The sequence below is a fragment of the Heterodontus francisci genome, chromosome 39, assembly GCF_036365525.1.
Source record: "Heterodontus francisci isolate sHetFra1 chromosome 39, sHetFra1.hap1, whole genome shotgun sequence".
In the NCBI taxonomy this organism is placed as follows: domain Eukaryota; kingdom Metazoa; phylum Chordata; class Chondrichthyes; order Heterodontiformes; family Heterodontidae; genus Heterodontus; species Heterodontus francisci.
In genome coordinates, this window is record NC_090409.1 from 30,597,525 (window position 1) to 30,619,118 (window position 21,594).

General features: G+C 52.5%; 1 protein-coding gene across 1 annotated transcript in view; it reads left to right on the forward strand.

Annotated features, from left to right (window-relative positions):
- Positions 1-21,594, forward strand: part of megf8 (multiple EGF-like-domains 8) — a 173,655-nt gene that overhangs the window by 14,955 nt on the left and 137,106 nt on the right. The window contains exons 3-5 of the mRNA XM_068018430.1: positions 2,242-2,405; positions 2,620-2,826; positions 9,491-9,668. Coding sequence (XP_067874531.1) covers positions 2,242-2,405; positions 2,620-2,826; positions 9,491-9,668 — 549 coding nt within the window. The remainder of the gene's footprint in view (positions 1-2,241; positions 2,406-2,619; positions 2,827-9,490; positions 9,669-21,594) is intronic.

Here is a 21,594-nt window from a genome sequence, read left to right on the forward strand (position 1 = left end):
GGGATAGATAGAGGCATTTGGTCTTTCCGGGAATCAAGGGATATGGGGAGCGGGCAAGAAAGTGGAATTGAAGCACAAGATCAGCCATGATGGTATTGAATGGTGGAGCAGGCGCAACGGGCTGCATGGCTATTCCTCCTCTTTTTTTATGTTCTGTTTTTAAAACTTTGCAGTGAGACACAGGAGATATTAGGAGAGGTAATCAAAAGCTTGGTCAACAAAGTGGATTTGAAGGACTATTAAAGGAGGAGAGCGAGAGAGGGAATTGCAGAGCTTGAGGCCCAGGCAGCTGAAGGCACAGCCGCCAATGGTGGAGTAACTGAAATCAGGGATGCACAAACTCCAGATTTACAGGAGCACAAAGATCCCAGAGGAGATTACAGAGATAGCGGAGAGTCCTTAGAGCAATTTCAGAGATTACAGAGATAGGGGAGAGTCCTTAGAGCAATTTCAGAGATTACAGAGATAGGGGAGAGTCCTTAGAACGATTACAGAGATAGGGGTGAGTCCTTAGAGTAATTTCAGAGATTACAGAGATAGGGGAGAGTCCTTAGAGTAATTTCAGAGATTACAGAGATAGGGGAGAGTCCTTAGAGTAATTTCAGAGATTACAGAGATAGGGGAGAGTCCTTAGAACAATTTCAGAGATTACAGAGATAGGGGTGAGTCCTTAGAACAATTTCAGAGATTACAGAGATAGGGGAGAGTCCTTAGAACAATTTCAGAGATTACAGAGATAGGGGAGAGTCCTTAGAACAATTTCAGAGATTACAGAGATAGGGGTGAGTCCTTAGAACAATTTCAGAGATTACAGAGATAGGGTTGAGTCCTTAGAACAATTTCAGAGATTACAGAGATAGGGGTGAGTCCTTAGAGCAATTTCAGAGATTACAGAGATAGGGGTGAGTCCTTAGAACAATTTCAGAGATTACAGAGATGGGGGAGAGTCCTTAGAACAATTTCAGAGATTACAGAGATAGGGGAGAGTCCTTAGAACAATTTCAGAGATTACAGAGATAGGGGTGAGTCCTTAGAACAATTTCAGAGATTACAGAGATGGGGGAGAGTCCTTAGAACAATTTCAGAGATTACAGAGATAGGGGAGAGTCCTTAGAACAATTACAGAGATTACAGAGATAGGGAAGAGTCCTTAGAACAATGTCAGAGATTAGAGAGATAGGGGAGAGTCCTTAGAACAATTTCAGAGATTACAGAGATGGGGGAGAGTCCTTAGAACAATTTCAGAGATTACAGAGATAGGGGAGAGTCCTTAGAACAATTTCAGAGATTACAGAGATAGGGGAGAGTCCTTCGAACAATTTCAGAGATTACAGAGTTAGGGGAGAGTCCTTAGAACAATTTCAGAGATTACAGAGATGGGGGAGAGTCCTTAGAACAATTTCAGAGATTACAGAGATGGGGGAGAGTCCTTAGAGCAATTTCAGAGATTACAGAGATGGGGGAGAGTCCTTAGAACAATTTCAGAGATTACAGAGATAGGGGAGAGTCCTTAGAACAATTTCAGAGATTACAGAGATAGGGGTGAGCCCTTAGAACAATTTCAGAGATTACAGAGATAGGGGAGAGTCCTTAGAACAATTACAGGGATAGGCGAGAGTCCATAGAACAATTTCAGAGATTACAGAGATAGGGGAGAGTCCTTAGAACAATTTCAGAGATTACAGAGATAGGGGTGAGCCCTTAGAACAATTTCAGAGATTACAGAGATAGGGGTGAGTCCTTAGAACAATTTCAGAGATTACAGAGATAGGGGAGAGTCCTTTGAACAATTTCAGAGATTACAGAGATAGGGGAGAGTCCTTAGAACAATTACAGGGATAGGGGAGAGTCCTTAGAACAATTTCAGAGATTACAGAGATAGGGGAGAGTCCTTAGAACAATTTCAGAGATTACCGAGATAGGGGTGAGTCCTTGGAAAGATTACAAAATGAATTTTCGAGTTTTAAAATTGATGCGTTACTTAATCAGAAGCCAGGGTAGGTCAGCGGGTGGACTGGACTTTCTGCGCGTTAAGATACAGGCAGCATAAGTGAGATGGGTGTTTTTACCCTCGAGCCGGTTGTTTTTTGTGGCATCGAGCCGAGTGTTTTTCTGTTGTGCCATGTGTTTAATGCCGGGTGTTTTTTATGTCGAGTCGGGTGTTTTTGTGTTGTGCCATGTGCTTACCAGCGGGTGTTTTGTGTGTCGATCTGGCACTGAGCGAAGCTTTTTTGTTTAAAGCCCCAAACAGCAGTTTCCGCATCGTCCTGACCTTCATGTTCCTGGACACTGAATGTACCTACGACTACCTCTTCATTTATGATGGTGACTCGTACAGCAGCCCGCTCCTCGCCAGTCTGAGCGGGAACACACTGCCGGAACCCATCGAAGCACAATCGGGAAAGGTCAGTGGAACCGTGGCTGTGGGAGCGTGGGCCTGCCTGCGGGCGGCAGCGGTGTGAACGCCTGAGTGTGGGTCGCTGCGTATGCTGGTGTGGCGTTGGTGGCGGTCGACGTGCGAACGCGGCTGTGCGTGACGGATACGAGGCTGTGCTGGCTTGGCTGTGCCAGCCTCTGGAGCTCTGAATTCTGATCCTGTCTCTGTTTGTCTCTCCGCAGATGCTCCTCCACTTGTTCAGTGACGCCAATTACAACCTGCTGGGGTTTAACGCCACCTATATTTTCACACTCTGCCCTATGGGGTGCTCTGGCCACGGGACATGTGACCTCGCTGGAACCTGCACTTGTCATTCGGGGTGGAGTGGAGTCGCCTGTAATGTCCAGAACTGCAGTGAATATTGTGTGTCGCACGGACAGTGTGTTGGGGTAAGACTCAGTCATTGTATTCAGAGGTAGAGTGGAGAGAGTTCTTGTCGGTGCTGGTCAGAATGGGGCAGCCTCTCTTTCCCAATTATTAAACGACACAGCCCAAGAGGGGAAGGTGCGGCGTTGGACCCAGTTCCGAGGAGTTAGCTGGCACAAGCCTGCAGACATTTGGCGCTTGGTCTTCAGAGCATAATTCGTGTTACACTCGGAATAGAACAAGGAACAAGGTGTTGGACTGGAATAGAGGAGATTTGGGTGGCTGAAAGGCCAGGTTAGTTGGAGAGAGAAACTGGTAGATTAAGCACAAGAGCAGCAGTGGGAAATATTTAAGAACGAGTTAAGGTGCAAACTAACAGGATCAGAGTGGCAAAATAAAGCATCTGTAAGAGGGCGAAAAACCGATTTTTAAGGTTACAAAGTGGAGAGGAAAAAGAGGGGTGAAAAAGTGCATGATAACAGTGCAAAGAACATTAAAGACAAGTAGATTTTCATAAAATGATTAAAGGCAAAAACATGGTGATTGAATGGGCGGAAGAGGAAGGGCCCAAGAAATAGGGAGAGCGAAGGGCAGTGGAACGAGTATGGGTTTTGTGCAGGGCTAATGGGTGAGAGTGGGGCAATGGGTTTAGTTTGGGATTGATACTGGGCTGCAGGGCAGTGGGATTAGTTTGGGATTGATACAGTGCTGCAGGGCAGTGGGATTAGTTTGAGATTGATACTGGGCTGCAGGGCAGTGAGATTAGTTTTGGATTGATACTGAGCTGTAGGGCAGTGGGATTAGTTTGGGATTGATACTGGGCTGCAGGGCAGTGGGATTAGTTTGGGATTGATACTGGGCTGCAGGGCAGTGGGATTAGTTTGGGATTGATACTGGGCTGCAGGGCAGTGGGATTAGTTTGGGATTGATACTGGGCTGCAGGGCAGTGGGATTAGTTTGGGATTGATACTGGGCTGCAGGGCAGTGGGATTAGTTTGGGATTGATACTGGGCTGCAGGACAGTGGGATTAGTTTGGGATTGATACTGGGCTGCAGGGCAGTGGGATTAGTTTGGGATTGATACTGGGCTGCAGGGCAGTGAGATTAGTTTGGGATTGATACTGGGCTGCAGGGCAGTGGGATTAGTTTGGGATTGATACTGGGCTGCAGGGCAGTGGGATTAGTTTGGGATTGATACTGGGCTGCAGGACAGTGGGATTAGTTTGGGATTGATACTGGGCTGCAGGGCAGTGGGATTAGTTTGGGATTGATACTGGGCTGCAGGGCAGTGAGATTAGTTTGGGATTGATTCAGGTGCAGGGCAGTCGGATTAGTTTGGGATTGATACTGGGCTGCAGGGCAGTGGGATTAGTTTGGGATTGATACTGGGCTGCAGGGCAGTGAGATTAGTTTGTGATTGATACTGGGCTGCAGGGCAGTGGGATGAGTTTGGGATTGATACTGGGCTGCAGGGCAGTGAGATTAGTTTGTGATTGATACTGGGCTGCAGGACAGTGGGATTAGTTTGGGATTGATACTGGGCTGCAGGGCAGTGGGATTAGTTTGGGATTGATACTGGGCTGCAGGGCAGTGGGATTAGTTTGGGATTGATACTGGGCTGCAGGACAGTGGGATTAGTTTGGGATTGATACTGGGCTGCAGGACAGTGGGATTAGTTTGGGATTGATACTGGGCTGCAGGGCAGTGGGATTAGTTTGGGATTGATACTGGGCTGCAGGACAGTGGGATTAGTTTGGGATTGATACTGGGCTGCAGGGCAGTGGGATTAGTTTGGGATTGATACTGGGCTGCAGGACAGTGGGATTAGTTTGGGATTGATACTGGGCTGCAGGACAGTGGGATTAGTTTGGGATTGATACTGGGCTGCAGGGCAGTGGGATTAGTTTGGGATTGATACTGGGCTGCAGGACAGTGGGATTAGTTTGGGATTGATACTGGGCTGCAGGGCAGTGGGATTAGTTTGGGATTGATACTGGGCTGCAGGACAGTGGGATTAGTTTGGGATTGATACTGGGCTGCAGGACAGTGAGATTAGTTTGGGATTGATACTGGGCTGCAGGGCAGTGGGATTAGTTTGGGATTGATACTGGGTTGCAGGACAGTGAGATTAGTTTGGGATTGATTCAGGTGCAGGGCAGTGAGATTAATTTGGGATTGATTCAGGTGCAGGGCAGTGAGATTAGTTTGGGATTGATACTGGGCTGCAGGGCAGTGGGATTAGTTTGGGATTGATACTGGGCTGCGGGGCAGTGGGATTAGTTTGGGATTGATACTGGGCTGCAGGGCAGTGAGATTAGTTTGGGATTGATTCAGGTGCAGGGCAGTGGGATTAGTTTGGGATTGATACTGGGCTGCAGGGCAGTGGGATTAGTTTGGGATTGATACTGGGCTGCAGGGCAGTGGGATTAGTTTGGGATTGATACTGGGCTGCAGGGCAGTGGGATTAGTTTGGGATTGATACTGGGCTGCAGGGCAGTGGGATTAGTTTGGGATTGATACTGGGCTGCAGGGCAGTGGGATTAGTTTGGGATTGATACTGGGCTGCAGGGCAGTGGGATTAGTTTGGGATTGATACTGTGCTGCAGGACAGTGGGATTAGTTTGGGATTGATACTGGGCTGCAGGACAGTGGGATTAGTTTGGGATTGATACTGGGCTGCAGGGCAGTGGGATTAGTTTGGGATTGATTCAGGTGCAGGGCAGTGGGATTAGTTTGGGATTGATACTGGGCTGCAGGGCAGTGGGATTAGTTTGGGATTGATACTGGGCTGCGGGGCAGTGGGATTAGTTTGGGATTGATACTGGGCTGCAGGGCAGTGGGATTAGTTTGGGATTGATTCAGGTGCAGGGCAGTGGGATTAGTTTGGGATTGATACTGGGCTGCAGGGCAGTGGGATTAGTTTGGGATTGATACTGGGCTGCAGGGCAGTGGGATTAGTTTGGGATTGATACTGGGCTGCAGGACAGTGGGATTAGTTTGGGATTGATACTGGGCTGCAGGGCAGTGGGATTAGTTTGGGATTGATACTGGGCTGCGGGGCAGTGGGATTAGTTTGGGATTGATACTGGGCTGCAGGGCAGTGGGATTAGTTTGGGATTGATACTGGGCTGCAGGGCAGTGGGATTAGTTTGGGATTGATACTGGGCTGCAGGGCAGTGGGATTAGTTTAGGATTGATACTGGGCTGCAGGACAGTGGGATTAGTTTGGGATTGATACAGGGCTGCAGGGCAGTGGGATTAGTTTGGGATTGATACTGGGCTGCAGGGCAGTGGGATTAGTTTGGGATTGATACTGGGCTGCAGGGCAGTGGGATTAGTTTAGGATTGATACTGAGCTGCAGGGCAGTGGGATTAGTTTGGGATTGATACTGGGCTGCAGGACAGTGAGATTAGTTTGGGATTGATACTGGGCTGCAGGGCAGTGAGATTAGTTTGGGATTGATACTGGGCTGCAGGGCAGTGGGATTAGTTTGGGATTGATACTGGGCTGCAGGGCAGTGAGATTAGTTTGGGATTGATACTGGGCTGCAGGACAGTGGGAATAGTTTGGGATTGATACTGGGCTGCAGGACAGTGGGATTAGTTTGGGATTGATACTGGGCTGCAGGACAGTGAGATTAGTTTGGGATTGATACTGGGCTGCAGGGCAGTGGGATTAGTTTGGGATTGATACTGGGCTGCAGGACAGTGAGATTAGTTTGGGATTGATACTGGGCTGCAGGACAGTGAGATTAGTTTGGGATTGATACTGGGCTGCAGGACAGTGGGATTAGTTTGTGATTGATACTGGGCTGCAGGACAGTGGGATTAGTTTGGGATTGATACTGGGCTGCAGGACAGTGGGATTAGTTTGGGATTGATACTGGGCTGCAGGACAGTGGGATTAGTTTGGGATTGATACTGGGCTGCAGGGCAGTGGGATTAGTTTGGGATTGATACTGGGCTGCAGGGCAGTGGGATTAGTTTGGGATTGATACTGGGCTGCAGGGCAGGGGGATTAGTTTGGGATTGATACTGGGCTGCAGGACAGTGGGATTAGTTTGGGATTGATACTGGGCTGCAGGACAGTGAGATTAGTTTGGGATTGATACTGGGCTGCAGGGCAGTGGGATTAGTTTGGGATTGATACTGGGCTGCAGGACAGTGGGATTAGTTTGGGATTGATACTGGGCTGCAGGACAGTGAGATTAGTTTGGGATTGATACTGGGCTGCAGGGCAGTGGGATTAGTTTGAGATTGATACAGGGCTGCAGGGCAGTGAGATTAGTTTGAGATTGATACAGGGCTGCAGGGCAGTGGGATTAGTTTGAGATTGATACTGGGCTGCAGGGCAGTGGGATTAGTTTGGGATTGATACTGGGCTGCAGGGCAGTGAGATTAGTTTGGGATTGATACTGGGCTGCAGGACAGTGGGATTAGTTTGGGATTGATACTGGGCTGCAGGGCAGTGGGATTAGTTTGGGATTGATACTGGGCTGCAGGGCAGTGGGATTAGTTTGGGATTGATACTGGGCAGCAGGGCAGTGAGATTAGTTTGGGATTGATACTGGGCTGCAGGACAGTGAGATTAGTTTGGGATTGATACTGGGCTGCAGGGCAGTGGGATTAGTTTGGGATTGATACTGGGCTGCAGGGCAGTGGGATTAGTTTGGGATTGATACTGGGCTGCAGGACAGTGGGATTAGTTTGGGATTGATACTGGGCTGCAGGGCAGTGAGATTAGTTTGGGATTGATACTGGGCTGCAGGGCAGTGGGATTAGTTTGGGATTGATACTGGGCTGCAGGACAGTGAGATTAGTTTGGGATTGATACTGGGCTGCAGGGCAGTGGGATTAGTTTGGGATTGATACTGGGCTGCAGGGCAGTGGGATTAGTTTGAGATTGATACTGGGCTGCAGGGCAGTGGGATTAGTTTGGGATTGATACTGGGCTGCAGGGCAGTGGGATTAGTTTGGGATTGATACTGGGCTGCAGTGCAGTGGGATTAGTTTGGGATTGATACTGGGCTGCAGGGCAGTGGGATTAGTTTGGGATTGATACTGGGCTGCAGGGCAGTGGGATTAGTTTGGGATTGATACTGGGCTGCAGGGCAGTGGGATTAGTTTGGGATTGATACTGGGCTGCAGGGCAGTGGGATTAGTTTGAGATTGATACTGGGCTGCAGGGCAGTGGGATTAGTTTGAGATTGATACTGGGCTGCAGGGCAGTGGGATTAGTTTGAGATTGATACTGGGCTGCAGGGCAGTGGGATTAGTTTGGGATTGATACTGGGCTGCAGGGCAGTGGGATTAGTTTGAGATTGATACTGGGCTGCAGGGCAGTGGGATTAGTTTGAGATTGATACTGGGCTGCAGGGCAGTGGGATTAGTTTGAGATTGATACTGGGCTGCAGGGCAGTGGGATTAGTTTGGGATTGATACTGGGCTGCAGGGCAGTGGGATTAGTTTGGGATTGATACTGGGCTGCAGGGCAGTGGGATTAGTTTGGGATTGATACTGGGCCGCAGGACAGTGAGATTAGTTTGGGATTGATACTGGGCTGCAGGACAGTGGGATTAGTTTGGGATTGATACTGGGCTGCGGGGCAGTGGGATTAGTTTGTGATTGATACTGGGCTGCAGGGCAGTGGGATTAGTTTGGGATTGATACTGGGCTGCAGGGCAGTGGGATTAGTTTGGGATTGATACTGGGCTGCAGGACAGTGGGATTAGTTTGGGATTGATACTGGGCTGCAGGGCAGTGGGATTAGTTTGGGATTGATTCAGGTGCAGGGCAGTGGGATTAGTTTGGGATTGATACTGGGCTGCAGGACAGTGGGATTAGTTTGGGATTGATACTGGGCTGCAGGGCAGTGGGATTAGTTTGGGATTGATACTGGGCTGCAGGACAGTGGGATTAGTTTGGGATTGATACTGGGCTGCAGGGCAGTGGGATTAGTTTGGGATTGATACTGGGCTGCAGGGCAGTGGGATTAGTTTGGGATTGATACTGGGCTGCAGGGCAGTGGGATTAGTTTGGGATTGATACTGGGCTGCAGGGCAGTGGGATTAGTTTGGGATTGATACTGGGCTGCAGGACAGTGGGATTAGTTTGGGATTGATACTGGGCTGCAGGGCAGTGGGATTAGTTTGGGATTGATACTGGGCTGCAGGGCAGTGGGATTAGTTTGGGATTGATACTGGGCTGCAGGACAGTGAGATTAGTTTGGGATTGATACTGGGCTGCAGGACAGTGGGATTAGTTTGGGATTGATACTGGGCTGCAGGGCAGTGGGATTAGTTTGGGATTGATACTGGGCTGCAGGACAGTGGGATTAGTTTGGGATTGATTCAGGTGCAGGACAGTGGGATTAGTTTGGGATTGATACTGGGCTGCAGGACAGTGGGATTAGTTTGGGATTGATACTGGGCTGCAGGGCAGTGGGATTATTTTGGGATTGATGCAGGGCAGTGGGATTAGTTTGGGATTGATTCAGGGCAGTGGGATTAGTTTGGGATTGATACTGGGCTGCAGGGCAGTGGGATTATTTTGGGATTGATGCAGGGCAGTGGGATTAGTTTGGGATTGATGCAGGGCAGTGGGATTAGTTCGGGATTAATGCAGGGCAGTGGGATTGGCGATTCTTGTGATGTGGATCTTGTGTGAACTATTCCTTTTTTGTTCCAGTCTCAGCATTGCCAGTGCCAGGCAGGGTTCATTGGTCGCAACTGTGACCTTTCGCTCAACGACAACCAGAGTGCAGGCAGCTGGTACAACGTCAGCACGTGGGACCCAGAGTTCGTGGGACGCACAGCGGCTGCTGGAACCTTCCTAAATACCACCAACTCACTCTACATCTTTGGTGGTAGGTTTTAGCATCTTCTCCCTCTTGCATCTGCTTCCTAATGTTTCAGTACCCAGATTTACTTAATGTAACATGTGCTGCATCTGCCCTGGGAGTGTTTGATGGGACAGTGTAAAGGGAGCTTTGTTCTGTATGTAACCCCGTTTAAAAAAAAAAATTACCCTTGTTTGTTTTTTTTATAAGGTGGCCTTTATACCCCAGGCCCCTTTTATGTATTTTATGTCGAGGGGGCCTTTATTCCTCAGGCCCCCTTGATATACATTTTTAAAATAACTTTATTAAAAAGAAATAAAACAAAATTCAAATTAAAATGCCATTCTTGGCATCAATGATGCATTCCAGCCCCTGCGGTGCCCACTGGTCGCGGAAGGCCTCAGGCTTGCCGGCGGACACTGCGTGCTTCCTCTCCAAGGACGTCCGTGCACGTCGCTCTGCTCCGCCGGCAGGGGAGCGCCCTGACTGGAGGCGACCATGTTCCAGACTCGGAATAGATCCCGGTAAAAGACAGGCAGCTCCCTCAGAGAGGCGCGGCTAACGGACTCCACCGGGAGCTGCGTGTCGTCTTGAAGGCAGTGACACTGGCAGAAAAAAATACGTCGCCAGCGCACACCATCTGGGAGGACGCCCGATGTACAGGTATCTCTGCAGGGTCCGAAGGCGGAGAGTCGCAGCCTGGGTGCGGACGCACGCCAGCGACTGGCCGTCCTCCTCGATCGGGAGACTCTGGACCGCGGCAGAGACCCAGTGTTTCCTCTTGCCCCAGAAGAAATCGACGAATTTCTTCTGGATCTTGCTGGCAAATGCAATGGGCGGGGCCAAAGTGACCAACGGGTACCACAGCATCGAGCCACCAGTTGGTTTATGACCAGCGCTCGGCCCCTGTAGGAAAGCACTCGGAGCAGTCCTGTCCAGCACCCCAGCTGAGTGGTGACTTTTGCCTCCAACTCCTGCCAGTTTGCCGGCCAGGCTTCCTCAGCTGGGCTAAGGTGGACTCCCAGGTAGAGGAGGTGCGTGGTGCTCCACGCAAAAGGTGTCAACTCCTCCGGCAGGGAGTCCACCTGCCACTGACCCACCAGGAGACCGGAACATTTCTCCCGATTGATCCTCACGGAGGACGCGGCAGAAAAGGTCTGCTGGCAGTCGCGCATCCTCCGCAAGTCAACGGGATCTGTGATTGCGAGGAGCACGTCGTCGGCGTAAGCCGAGAGGACGACCCGCATGGTCGGTTCGCGCAGAGCCAATCCCGTCAACCTCCTGCGAAGCAGGCACAGGAAGGGCTCCATGCAGATGGTATACAATTGGCCGGACATGGGGCATCCCTGACGCACTCCTCTCCCAAAGCGAAGGGGCGCTTTCAAGGACCCGTTAACCTTGACTAGACACTCTGCGGCGGCTTCTAAAAGTCGGAACCGGCCACGAAATGCGGCCCGACCCGAAAGCGCGCAGAGTCCCGAAAAGGTATTCGTGATCCACCCTGTCGAATGCCTTCTCCTGATCAAGGGAGAGAAAGGCGGCCGACTGACCAGTCCTCTGGGAAAGATGGATCAGGTCCCGGACCAGGTGGATGTTGTCCTGGATGGACTGGCCCGGGACCATGTAGGACTGGTCGGGGTGGATCAGGTGGGCCAGCACGGAGCCCAGCCTGGTAGACATAGCCCGGACAAAGATCTTGTCATCCGTGGTGAGGAGGGAGACCGGACGCCAGTTTTTAAGCAGGCGGAGATCGCTCCTCTTCGGCAGCAGGACGATGACCGCCCTGCGCCACGAGAGGGGCATCATCCCGGTCGCCAGGCTTTCCCCCAAGACCCGCATGTAATCCTCCCCCAGGATGTCCCAGAACGCCCTGAGGAACTCCACGGTCAGCCCGTCCAGCCCTGGGGATTTTCCCCTCGAGAGCTGGTGGAGGGCGCCGGTCAGCTCCGCCAACGTGAGCAGAGCCTCCAATCCATCAACGCCCTGCGGGCTAACCTTCGGCAGGTCCTCCCACAAAACTCTGGATCCGTGATGGAGGATCCTGCCCTGGGTCTGCTTTGTGTAAAATGGCTACAACCAATCTTTGAGCTTCAGGCCAGGGAGTGCGTAACACCATTCAGGTGGTGGTGAAGGACAAGGAAGGAGATACACCGGTTGATCGTACCTCCTTCTTCAAGAAAATCCTCATCGATTGTTGTGGATTCCAAGCTACGGACATCTTCTGCCTGCAGGACTTCCCCAGCAGTGGATATTTCGACGTGACGTTTAAGAATGTGGCGGGATGCATCAAGTTCCTGGAGGCGTTCAAGGAGAAAGGGAACCAGGCACCGCTGTTGATCCTCACAGTGGAGCCACTCTTCACACTGCTGTCACAGCATGACCGGGTGGTGACAATTCACCTCGACAACCCCCATGTTCCTGTCATGGATGTACTCACCTTCCTCGCCAGGTACATCAAGGTGGCCGGCGGCAGCACTGATGTCAAGGACCCATTTGGGATTTGGACCAGGTGACCTTGAAGGTCGATGCCAACAGAGCCATCATCCAACCTCCCTCCAGCTTCGCTATCGGGGGAAGTTGAGGCTTCATGGTCTATGTGGGGCAGCCCAGAGTTTGTCGCACCTGTAGCAAATCTACAGTGGTCACGTGGCAGCTAACTGCAGCACAGTCGTCTGCAAGAACTGCAAGGAGGAAGGCCATCAGACCAAGGACTGTAAGCAGACTAAGTGTTGCAACCTGTGTGGTGAGGCAGGCCACCTCTCCAAAACCTGCCCCAAACGCTGCCTCAGTTATGCTCAGGCGGCAAGGTCCAAGAAAAGGCCGGGAGAAGGAACGACGAATGTGTCTGGTGCTGGAAAGGAGACAAGCAACGCTCTCCGCAGCGAGAAAAGTCTACCTGAGAAGGAGAAGAAAGGGGAGGCAGCTGAAACCAGCGACCCAGTACCTACCCTGCGCCCGGAAACCCCTCCTCCACGGACAGAATCAATGGAGGAGGAGGCAGCAGATAGACAATCAGGTCAGTGGCAAGTGGTACAAAGGAAAACCGCGAGGAAAAAAATCCTCCAAAAGCATAACAGGCCACCACCCAAACCAGTGGCAAGAGGAGGCTACCTTCTGAGACAGACTACAGCAGCTCCTCCTCACTGGACGAGGAAGTGCCGGAACGACGGCACCTGCAAAAGAAGCGTCAGAATTCAAAGGAGCTGGAAGATAAAGCCCCCCAGCCCCCGGGCACTGGAAGCTGTGATGGGCCCAGCGCGCGCCAAACCTAGCGACGTGCCCAGCGTACCCCAGCTCCAGGACACCGAGAGCAAAGACACGCCTGGCGCACTCCAGCTCCGGGAAGCCGGGAACAGTGATGTTTTTGAGGAGGAACCGAGGGGAACAGCAGAGGACAGCCCAATCCCTGCTGCCGACAAGACTCCTCCCCCCTCCCCCGCCGATGTCACCCCAGCAGAACAAGCCCTGCATGAAAAACCAGGAGGGGTTTCTGAGCCCAACACTATGGGGATGCAGGAACATCCCGAAGGACTGGGACTAGCAAGGACAAATGATATGGGAAGCAACAACTAACTTAAAAAATAGGTATACGGATTGCTTCCATTAATGTGCGTAGCAATAAACCCACGACACGATGTGTTTCAACCTTGGATCACTTCGCCAAGGTCAAAGCCAACCTACTGTTTCTGCAGGAGTGTGGAATACCACACCTCAGCACCTACAGGCAGTGGTCGCGATGGTGGTCCCACGGGCCATCGATCTGGTCAGGGGGGTAATGATTGCCGTTCCTCCGGCCTGGGTATTCTGCTGCGGGGAGGTAACTTCACCATCTCCGAAGTTAAGGAGGTGGTGGGCGGCCGCCTCCTCGTAGCAGATGTAATGTACAACAACGCTCCGCTCCGGTTGATCAACGTGTAGGCCCCGGTTCAATGCAGCGAGCGGCTGACCGTCTTCCAGCAGCTCCCAGTGCTGCTGGCGACGTCCAGGCCGGTCATTCCAGGTGGTGACTTCAACTGCATCATCGATGCGGCTGGACGATCCGGCAGAGACGACAGCAAACTGGACGCTACGTCCAGATTCCTAATGGAAACAGTTAAGGATGCCAAACTGCACGACGTCTTCAGCAAACCTGCAGACGGAGCGCAGCGCAGATACACATGGTCAAGATCGGACGGGTCTGCCCGTTCCAGGATTGACTTCCTGTTTGTGTCCCGTGCTGTCACGGTCGGATCCACCGACGTCAAACTGGTGTTCATCTCTGACCACTGCCTCTTACTGGCCGACTGTCACTTACAGGATGACCAGCGAGTTGGCAGGGGTACATGGAAGCCCAATACTACACTGCTAACCCCAGAGAACGTTGAGGAACTCAAAAGGGATTACAAAGGTTGGAGAACCGTGAAACCCCTCTTTGAGTCTCCAGTTCACTGGTGGGAGGTGATCAAGGAGAACATCAAGAGGTTCTTTATCTTCAAAGGTGTTCAGAGGGCGAGAGAGAGAGACAGAGGGAAATGTCCCGACTCTAGAAAAGAATGCAGAATCTGCTCCGGCTGCAGTCGATGGGGGGTCGAGGTCAAGGAGGACCTCCACGAGGTGAAGAGCCAGCAGGCCTCGCTCTTTGCCACGGAGGCCTCCAAGATCATCTTCCGGTCCAGAGTCAGCTCCGTTGAGCAGGATGAGACGTGCTTGCGTTACTTCTTCCAAAAGGTACACAGAGAGAGCTCTGTGATCAGCAGCCTGAAGGAAGAAGATGGCTCGGTAACGTCTTCACAGTCTGACATACGAAGAATTAGCAAATCCTTTTATGCTGGGTTGTATGACGTGAAGCCCACAGACAGCACGGCCTCCCAGTCCTTCCTGTCATCTATCACAGAGGTCTTAGATGACAGCATGAGGGAGAGACTGGACAAACCGCTAACTCTGGACGAGCTGACAAAGGCTGTCAGGTCCATTGATTGATGAGGGAAGGGCTGTAGATGTCATATACATGGACTTCAGTAAGGCGTTTGATAAGGTTCCCCATGGTAGGCTGATGGAGAAGGTGAAGGCGCTTGGGGTCCAAGGTGTACTAGCTAGATGGATAAAGAACTGGCTGGGCAACAGGAGACAGAGAGTAGCAGTGGAAGGGAGTTTCTCAAAATGGAGACGTGTGACCAGTGGTGTTCCACAGGGATCCGTGCTGGGACCACTGTTGTTTGTGATATACATAAATGATTTGGAGGAAAGTATAGGTGGTCTGATTAGCAAGTTTGCAGACGACACTAAGATTGGTGGAGTAGCAGATAGTGAAGGAGACTGTCAGAGAATACAGCAGAATATAGATAGACTGGAGAGTTGGGCAGAGAAATGGCAGATGGAGTTCAATCAGGGCAAATGTGAGGTGATGCATTTTGGAAGATCCAATTCAAGAGTGAACTATACAGTAAATGGAAAAGTCCTGGGGAAAATTGATGTACAGAGAGATTTGGGTGTTCAGGTCCATTGTTCCCTGAAGGTGGCAGCGCAGGTCAATAGAGTGGTCAGGAAGGCATACGGCATGCTTTCCTTCATCGGACGGGGTATTGAGTACAAGAGTTGGCAGGTCATGTTACAATTGTATAAGACTTTGGTTCGGCCACATTTGGAATACTGCATGCAGTTCTGGTCGCCACATTACCAAAAGGATGTAGATGCTTTGGAGAGGGTGCAGAGGAGGTTCACCAGGATGTTGCCTGGTATGGAGGGCGCTAGCTATGAAGAGAGGTTGAGTAGATTAGGATTATTTTCATTAGAAAGACGGAGGTTGAGGGGGGACCTGATTGAGGTGTACAAAATCCTGAGAAGTATAGACAGGGTGGATAGCAAGAAGCTTTTTCCCAGAGTGGGGGATTCAATTACTAGGGGACACGAGTTCAAAGTGAAAGGGGAAAAGTTTAGGGGGGGATATGCGTGGAAAGTTCTTTATGCAGAGGGTGGTGGGTGCCTGGAACGCGTTGCCAGCGGAGGTGGTAGACGCGGGCACGATAGCGTCTTTTAAGATGTATCTAGACAGATACATGAATGGGCAGGAAGCAAAGAGATACAGAACCTTAGAAAATAGGCGACAGGTTTAGATAGAGGATCTGGATCGGCGCAGGCTTGGAGGGCCGAAGGGCCTGTTCCTGTGCTGTAATTATCTTTGTGCTTTGAGTAAAGCTCCCGGAATCGATGGCTTACCGGTTGAGTTGTATTTAACTCTGTGGGACTGGGTCGTCCCGGACCTGCTGGAAGTATACGAGAGTATGCTCCTGGCCGGCAGCATGTCAGAATCCATGAGAAAAGGCATCATCACCCTTATCTACAAGCGGAAGGGGGAGAGGGCAGAAATCAGAAATTGGCGGCCCATCTCACTGCTTAATGTTGATTACAAGATTCTGTCCAAAGTCATAGCCAGTCGAGTCAAGTCTGCTCTGGAGTTGGTGATCCACCCTGATCAGCCCTGTACTGTACACGGCAGGAAGATCTCTGATAGTCTCGTGCTACTCAGGGATACGATCGCCTATGTACGGGACAGGAGGGTGGACACCTGCCTCATCAGCCTGGACCAGGAGAAGGCTTTTGACAGGATATCGCACACCTACATGATGGACGTGCTTTCTAAAATGGGGTTTGGGGAGGGAATCTGCAATTGGATCAAACTGCTCCACACAAACATCAGTAGCGCCGTCTCAATCAATGGTGGGAATCAGAAAGTTTCCCGATCCAATCTGGAGTCAGACAGGGCTGTCCTCTCTCCCCTGTCTTGTTTGTTTGCTGTATTGAACCCTTTGCTGAGTATATTAGGAAGGATGCGAGCATAAGAGGGGTGACAATCCCAGGCAGCGGAGGCACTCAGGTTAAAACCTCCCTGTACATGGACGACGTCGCCCTCTTCTGCTCGGATCCGCTGTCTGTGCACAGACAGATGAGCATCTGTGACCAGTTCGAATTGGCCTCGGGAGCCAAAGTTAACCACGGCAAGAGCGAGGCCATGTTCCTTGGGAACTGGGCTGACCGATCCTTTGTCCCCTTCACCGTCAGGTCAGATTACCTGAAGGTGCTGGGGATATGGTTCAGAGGGGATATGGTTCAGAGGGGATATGGTTCAGAGGGGCTGGGGCGTGCACCAAAACCTGGAAAGAGCGAGTAGCCAGGGTACAACACAAGCTGAGCATGTGGGAGCAGCAATCTCTCTCCATTGTGAGTAAGAACCTGGTCATCAGGTGCGAGGCGCTCACGTTGTTGCTGTACATGGCGCAGGTCTGGCCCATACCCCACTCCTGCGCTGTGGGTCACCCCAGCCATTTTCCGCTTCATCTGGGGATCAAAAATGGACCGTTCCGGAGGGACACGATGTTCAGACCCCTGGGTAAAGGCAGGAAAAATGTACCCAACGCCACCCTCATCCTGATGACCATCTTCGTGTGCGGCTGCATCAAGCTGTGTGTAGACCTCCAGTACGCAAACTCCAAGTGTCACTACGTGCTGAGGTTTTATCTGTCCCCGGTGTTGTGAAGGATGGGCCTGGTCACATTGCCGCGGAACGCTCCATGCAGTTGGGCCGTGCCGTACCACCTATCCTTCGTGGAAAAGTTTCTGTGGAAAAACACCTTTGACCACCAATCCATCAGGCAGTGGTCTGCACGGAATGTCCTCAAGGCCCTACGGGAAAAGGAGATGGTGGATCCTGTCGGATGGTTCCCCGAGCAGACCGTCAAAGTCATTTGGCGGAATGCCTGATCACCAGAACTTTCAAACAAGCACCAAGACGTAGCTTGGCTGGTGGTGAGAAGGACCCTCCCCGTCAGATCCTTCCTGCACGCCCGGAGTCTCGCCCCCGCCACATGCTGCCCTCGAGGTGGCTGTGGTGGGGAAGAGACGGTCGCCCACCTCCTCCTGGAATGTGTCTTTGCAAAGCAGGTGTGGAAAGAGATGCAGTGGTTTTTGTCGAGGTTCATCCCAAGCAGCTCTGTAACACAGGAGTCTGTGCTCTACGGGCTGTTCCCAGGGACGCGCACAGAGATAAACATCAACTGCTGCTGGAGGACTATCAATTCGGTGAAAGACGCCCTTTGGTCTGCCCGAAACTTGCTGGTCTTCCAGCGCAAAGAGTTGTCCACGACCGAGTGTTGCAGACTGGCACATTCCAAGGTCCAGGACTATGTGCTGAGGGACGCACTAAAGGCAGCCGCAGCAAAGGCTCAATGGGGAAAGACCACTGTGTAAGGTCCTCCCACCATAGTGAACCGAGGGGCTGGACCCCTGGGAAACCCCTCGAGCTGTATACACCAAATATGGTTTTGCTGTAAAATATACATGACATGTAAAATGAAATGGAAGGGTTGTGAGGCAACTCACTCTTGTGTTGAAGGAAACTGATCTCCTTTGCACTCTGTATTTGACTTGGTGATGTTTGGAACTGTTTTGTAATGTATTTTTTACAGATTTTTATGAATAAAGTATATTTTGGAAATTAAAAAAGGACGCGGATGTGAGTCTTGCCCACATCCCACCACAGCCTCAAGGAGGGGAAGCCCCCCTGCTTCCTTCTCCAGTCGGCCCAGAATCGACGGAACGAGTCCCCGAATCGCTCGTCCTCCAGCAGCCGCTTGTTAAAGTGCCAGTACGCGGACCCCACCCGCGTGCGGAGTGGAGTGACTCTGCCCACACCAGGTGGTGGTCCGAGCACGGCACCTGCCGCATGGAGGCCGCCGAGACGCGGGAGACGTACGCCTGCGAAAAGTAAAGGCGGTCAATTCGGGACCCTCCTCCTCCAGACCTCCACGTAAAGGCGCTGGAGTCGGGATGGAGATTCCGCCAGACGTCCACCAAGTTCAGGGAGCTGATCAGTCCCCTCAACTTCTCCACCGATGCTTGGCTGTGCTGGGTCCCCCACCTCGAGGCTACAGTTAAAATCTCCCCCCCCCACCCCCCCAGGATGATGCACTCGCCGCTATCGATGGAGCTCGAGAGCGGCCACTTCTTCAAAGAAGCGCGCCTGCAACGCGCCGGGCCTGGGCGCATACAAGTTCACAAAGTGGAGCAGCACGCTACCCAGGCGAACGGCGAGGTGGAGCAAGTGGCCCGGCACTAGCTCCTTGACCCCCAAGATCTCCGGCTGAAAAGTCGGGGCCAACAAGATTGCCACCCCACTAGAAATAGGGGTGAGGTGACTCATATAGACCCCACCCTGCCACTCCAGGAGCCAGGTGGCTTCGTCTCCCGGAACGGTGTGGGTTTCCTGCAGAAAGCTCACCACGTATCTCCCTTCCCTAAGGACTGAGAGATTGTGAAATCTGCGGTGAGACCTCCTGCTGCCGTTGATGTTGAGGCTGGCTATGGTTATCTTCATGTCAAAGGTGCTTAAAACCCGTCACCAACAGCTCACTGTGAGGAGGGAGTGGAAGTGCACCTGGCCCTCCACTCCCCCAGCAACCCATTGAGGAACGCATTAAATCGGCGCCGCTCAACCAGCTTCACGCCTGCGGCCTTGTCCGCTTTCTTCAGGGCGGCACGGACGGACTGGATGATCAGCGCCAGATTCGACCAACGGCCGAGGGCCAGCTGAACTTTATCGTGGCAACCCCTGCAAGCCACGAGGAAATTCCGGAGTTCCGCTGTGGGGATGAGAGGAGACTCGGTGGGAGGTATGAGGGACTCCACCACCTCACTGGCGATGGAATCAAGATCAACCTCCGTGCCCCACACCGAATCCCCGTCCTTCTCCGGGTCGTCACTGGCCCACACACTGTGGGGCGGACGTCCCAGCCGCGCCAGCTGGTCCCGCCTCCGTCACGATCCCACCCCCAGGATCAATGGCGAAGAAGTCCTCTCTGGGTTCTGGGAGGGAACTGGAACCTGTGGATACCAGCGGTTCAGGACTCCCCTCCACCTCCATCCCCAGGCCAATGAGTGGTCCAGGGGAGATGGAAGTGTCCGACTCCGGAAATCCAGCCGGAGCCGGAGAGAGGAGGCCATCTCCCGCTCCGCCAGCACCCACAGGCCCAGCAGTTGGGGCAAAATTTTCAATTATAACCGGGTGTCTCCTGGTTGGTGGTGTATTTTGGCTGCGAGGGCCGACCCTTTGGGGCCTCGCCCTCCCCTCCACTCAGGGCACCCGACCCAGTGGCAGAATGGGAGGCGTCCTCAGGCTCCCCCACCACAAGCAGGGCTCCACTTGCTCCTTCAGGAGGGGCCTCATGTACAGGGGCCTCCCCCTCCCCTCCATCCTGAGGGGTCGGGAGCTCCTGCCCAGACTTTGCAGCCTTGATGTTGGTGGTAGAGGAAACCTGGGGACCCGAAACAGGAGATGGCTTCGCTCCAACAGATGGGCCCTGCACCTCAGGGCCCTGTGTTACCTCATTCTGAGGGGTGCCTTCTCTTTTTCCGCACTCTTTTTTTTAGTCACCCTCGGCCTGAGCCCGGCCCTGGGGCAAGTGGGCTTCCCGAGATCGGGCCATGGGCTGAGCTCAGGCTCGGGTTGTGTCAATGTGTCCAGGGGACGCGTCTCTTGATGTTTATTTTTCCTCCGCGCCTTCCTTCCACTCCGACAGACACTCCCCACCGGGAGTTCTTGCGAACATGTCCCACCCCCTTGCAGACATGGCACCACGTCCTGTCCAAGGTCCAGAAGACGCGGTAGGCCGCCCCCTGGAATTCCACATTGAAGTGGCCCTCCGTGACCCCCTCCCCCGCCAGCTGCATGAATAACTGGCGGCGGAAGGAGTACACGTGCCGGAGGCAGTTCTCCCGAAGACCGAGCGGGACTGGGGTGAGCCCTGTCTTTACCTCTCCCAGATGGTGCAGGTGGGGAAGGAGGAGCTCACCAGGAATGAAGGGCGGGACATTCGACAGAATGACCCTTTGCACAGTGGCCTCCAAGGGCTCCACTGGCAGAAAGGTCCCACCCACGGTGAGCCCCTTGTTCAGGGCCAGGGACACCGCCCGCTCGGTCTTCAGGAAAAACACAGCCTTCCCATACATTTTTGAGGCAGCAACAATGGCCGAAGGGCCGACAACTTCAGCCATTGCCTTTACACATACCTCTATTGACGTGTTTGGGTGGATGTAGCTCTTGACCCCATGCTTCGATGTTATCAGTGCAAACGGTGACGGGGCAACAGGTGCAGCCGCAGCAGCATACGTGCGTGAAGGCCCCGCCACCGGCCAAGAGGGGCTTGCCATGGGGTCGAAGAGCCACGCCCAACCCCAAGAAACAAAGCACACAGACTTTACCTTTAAACACAAGCAATATGATGGTGGGGGGTAGTAGAGGTGGATAGGGCTGAAAAGGACAAGGAGAGGAGAGGATAGGTGGCCAAGGGAGAGAAGAGCTGTGAGGATGTTACTGTTCAGTTGGTGGTTGGAGCACCTTGCTGCAGAGTCGACAGTCCAGTCTTCCAGCTAGGGGAGGGTTCTTTGCCTGGGTCAGCGAGAGCCGCCCGGTTCTCTCCTTTTCCTGCTGTCGTATAAGGATTTTCTTCACCCGGGCAGCTCCTGCCGTCCCGAGCCACACAGTTGGGGTGGGGAGGGAGCCCCCTTTGTGCAGGATGGAAGATGAACACGAGCAAATACAGGGGCTCCCAATAGAATTTGGCAGCCCCACCCCTAGATCTTCCGGTGCCTCCTCCCTCCCCCAAAAGTCCAAACAACCAACAGTTCTCTGGTGCTCCAACACCCACCTCTCCAAAATGACTTGCAGGTCACCTTTGTCCTTGTAAAAAGTACAACAGTTCCACAGTAAAGTTGGAAATGCAGCTCTCTCCAGTTATTCCACACTCTCCACTCCAGTTGCAGCAACACAGGTGCAGCTGCTCCCCCTGATTGCAGACAGGAAGTGCTCCAAATTGCCCCGCCAATCCCCGTGCTTTACCTGTCCTGGGAGTGTTTGATGGGGACAGTGTAGAGGGAGCTTTACTCTGTATCTAACCCCCGTGCTGTACCTGTCCTGGGGAGT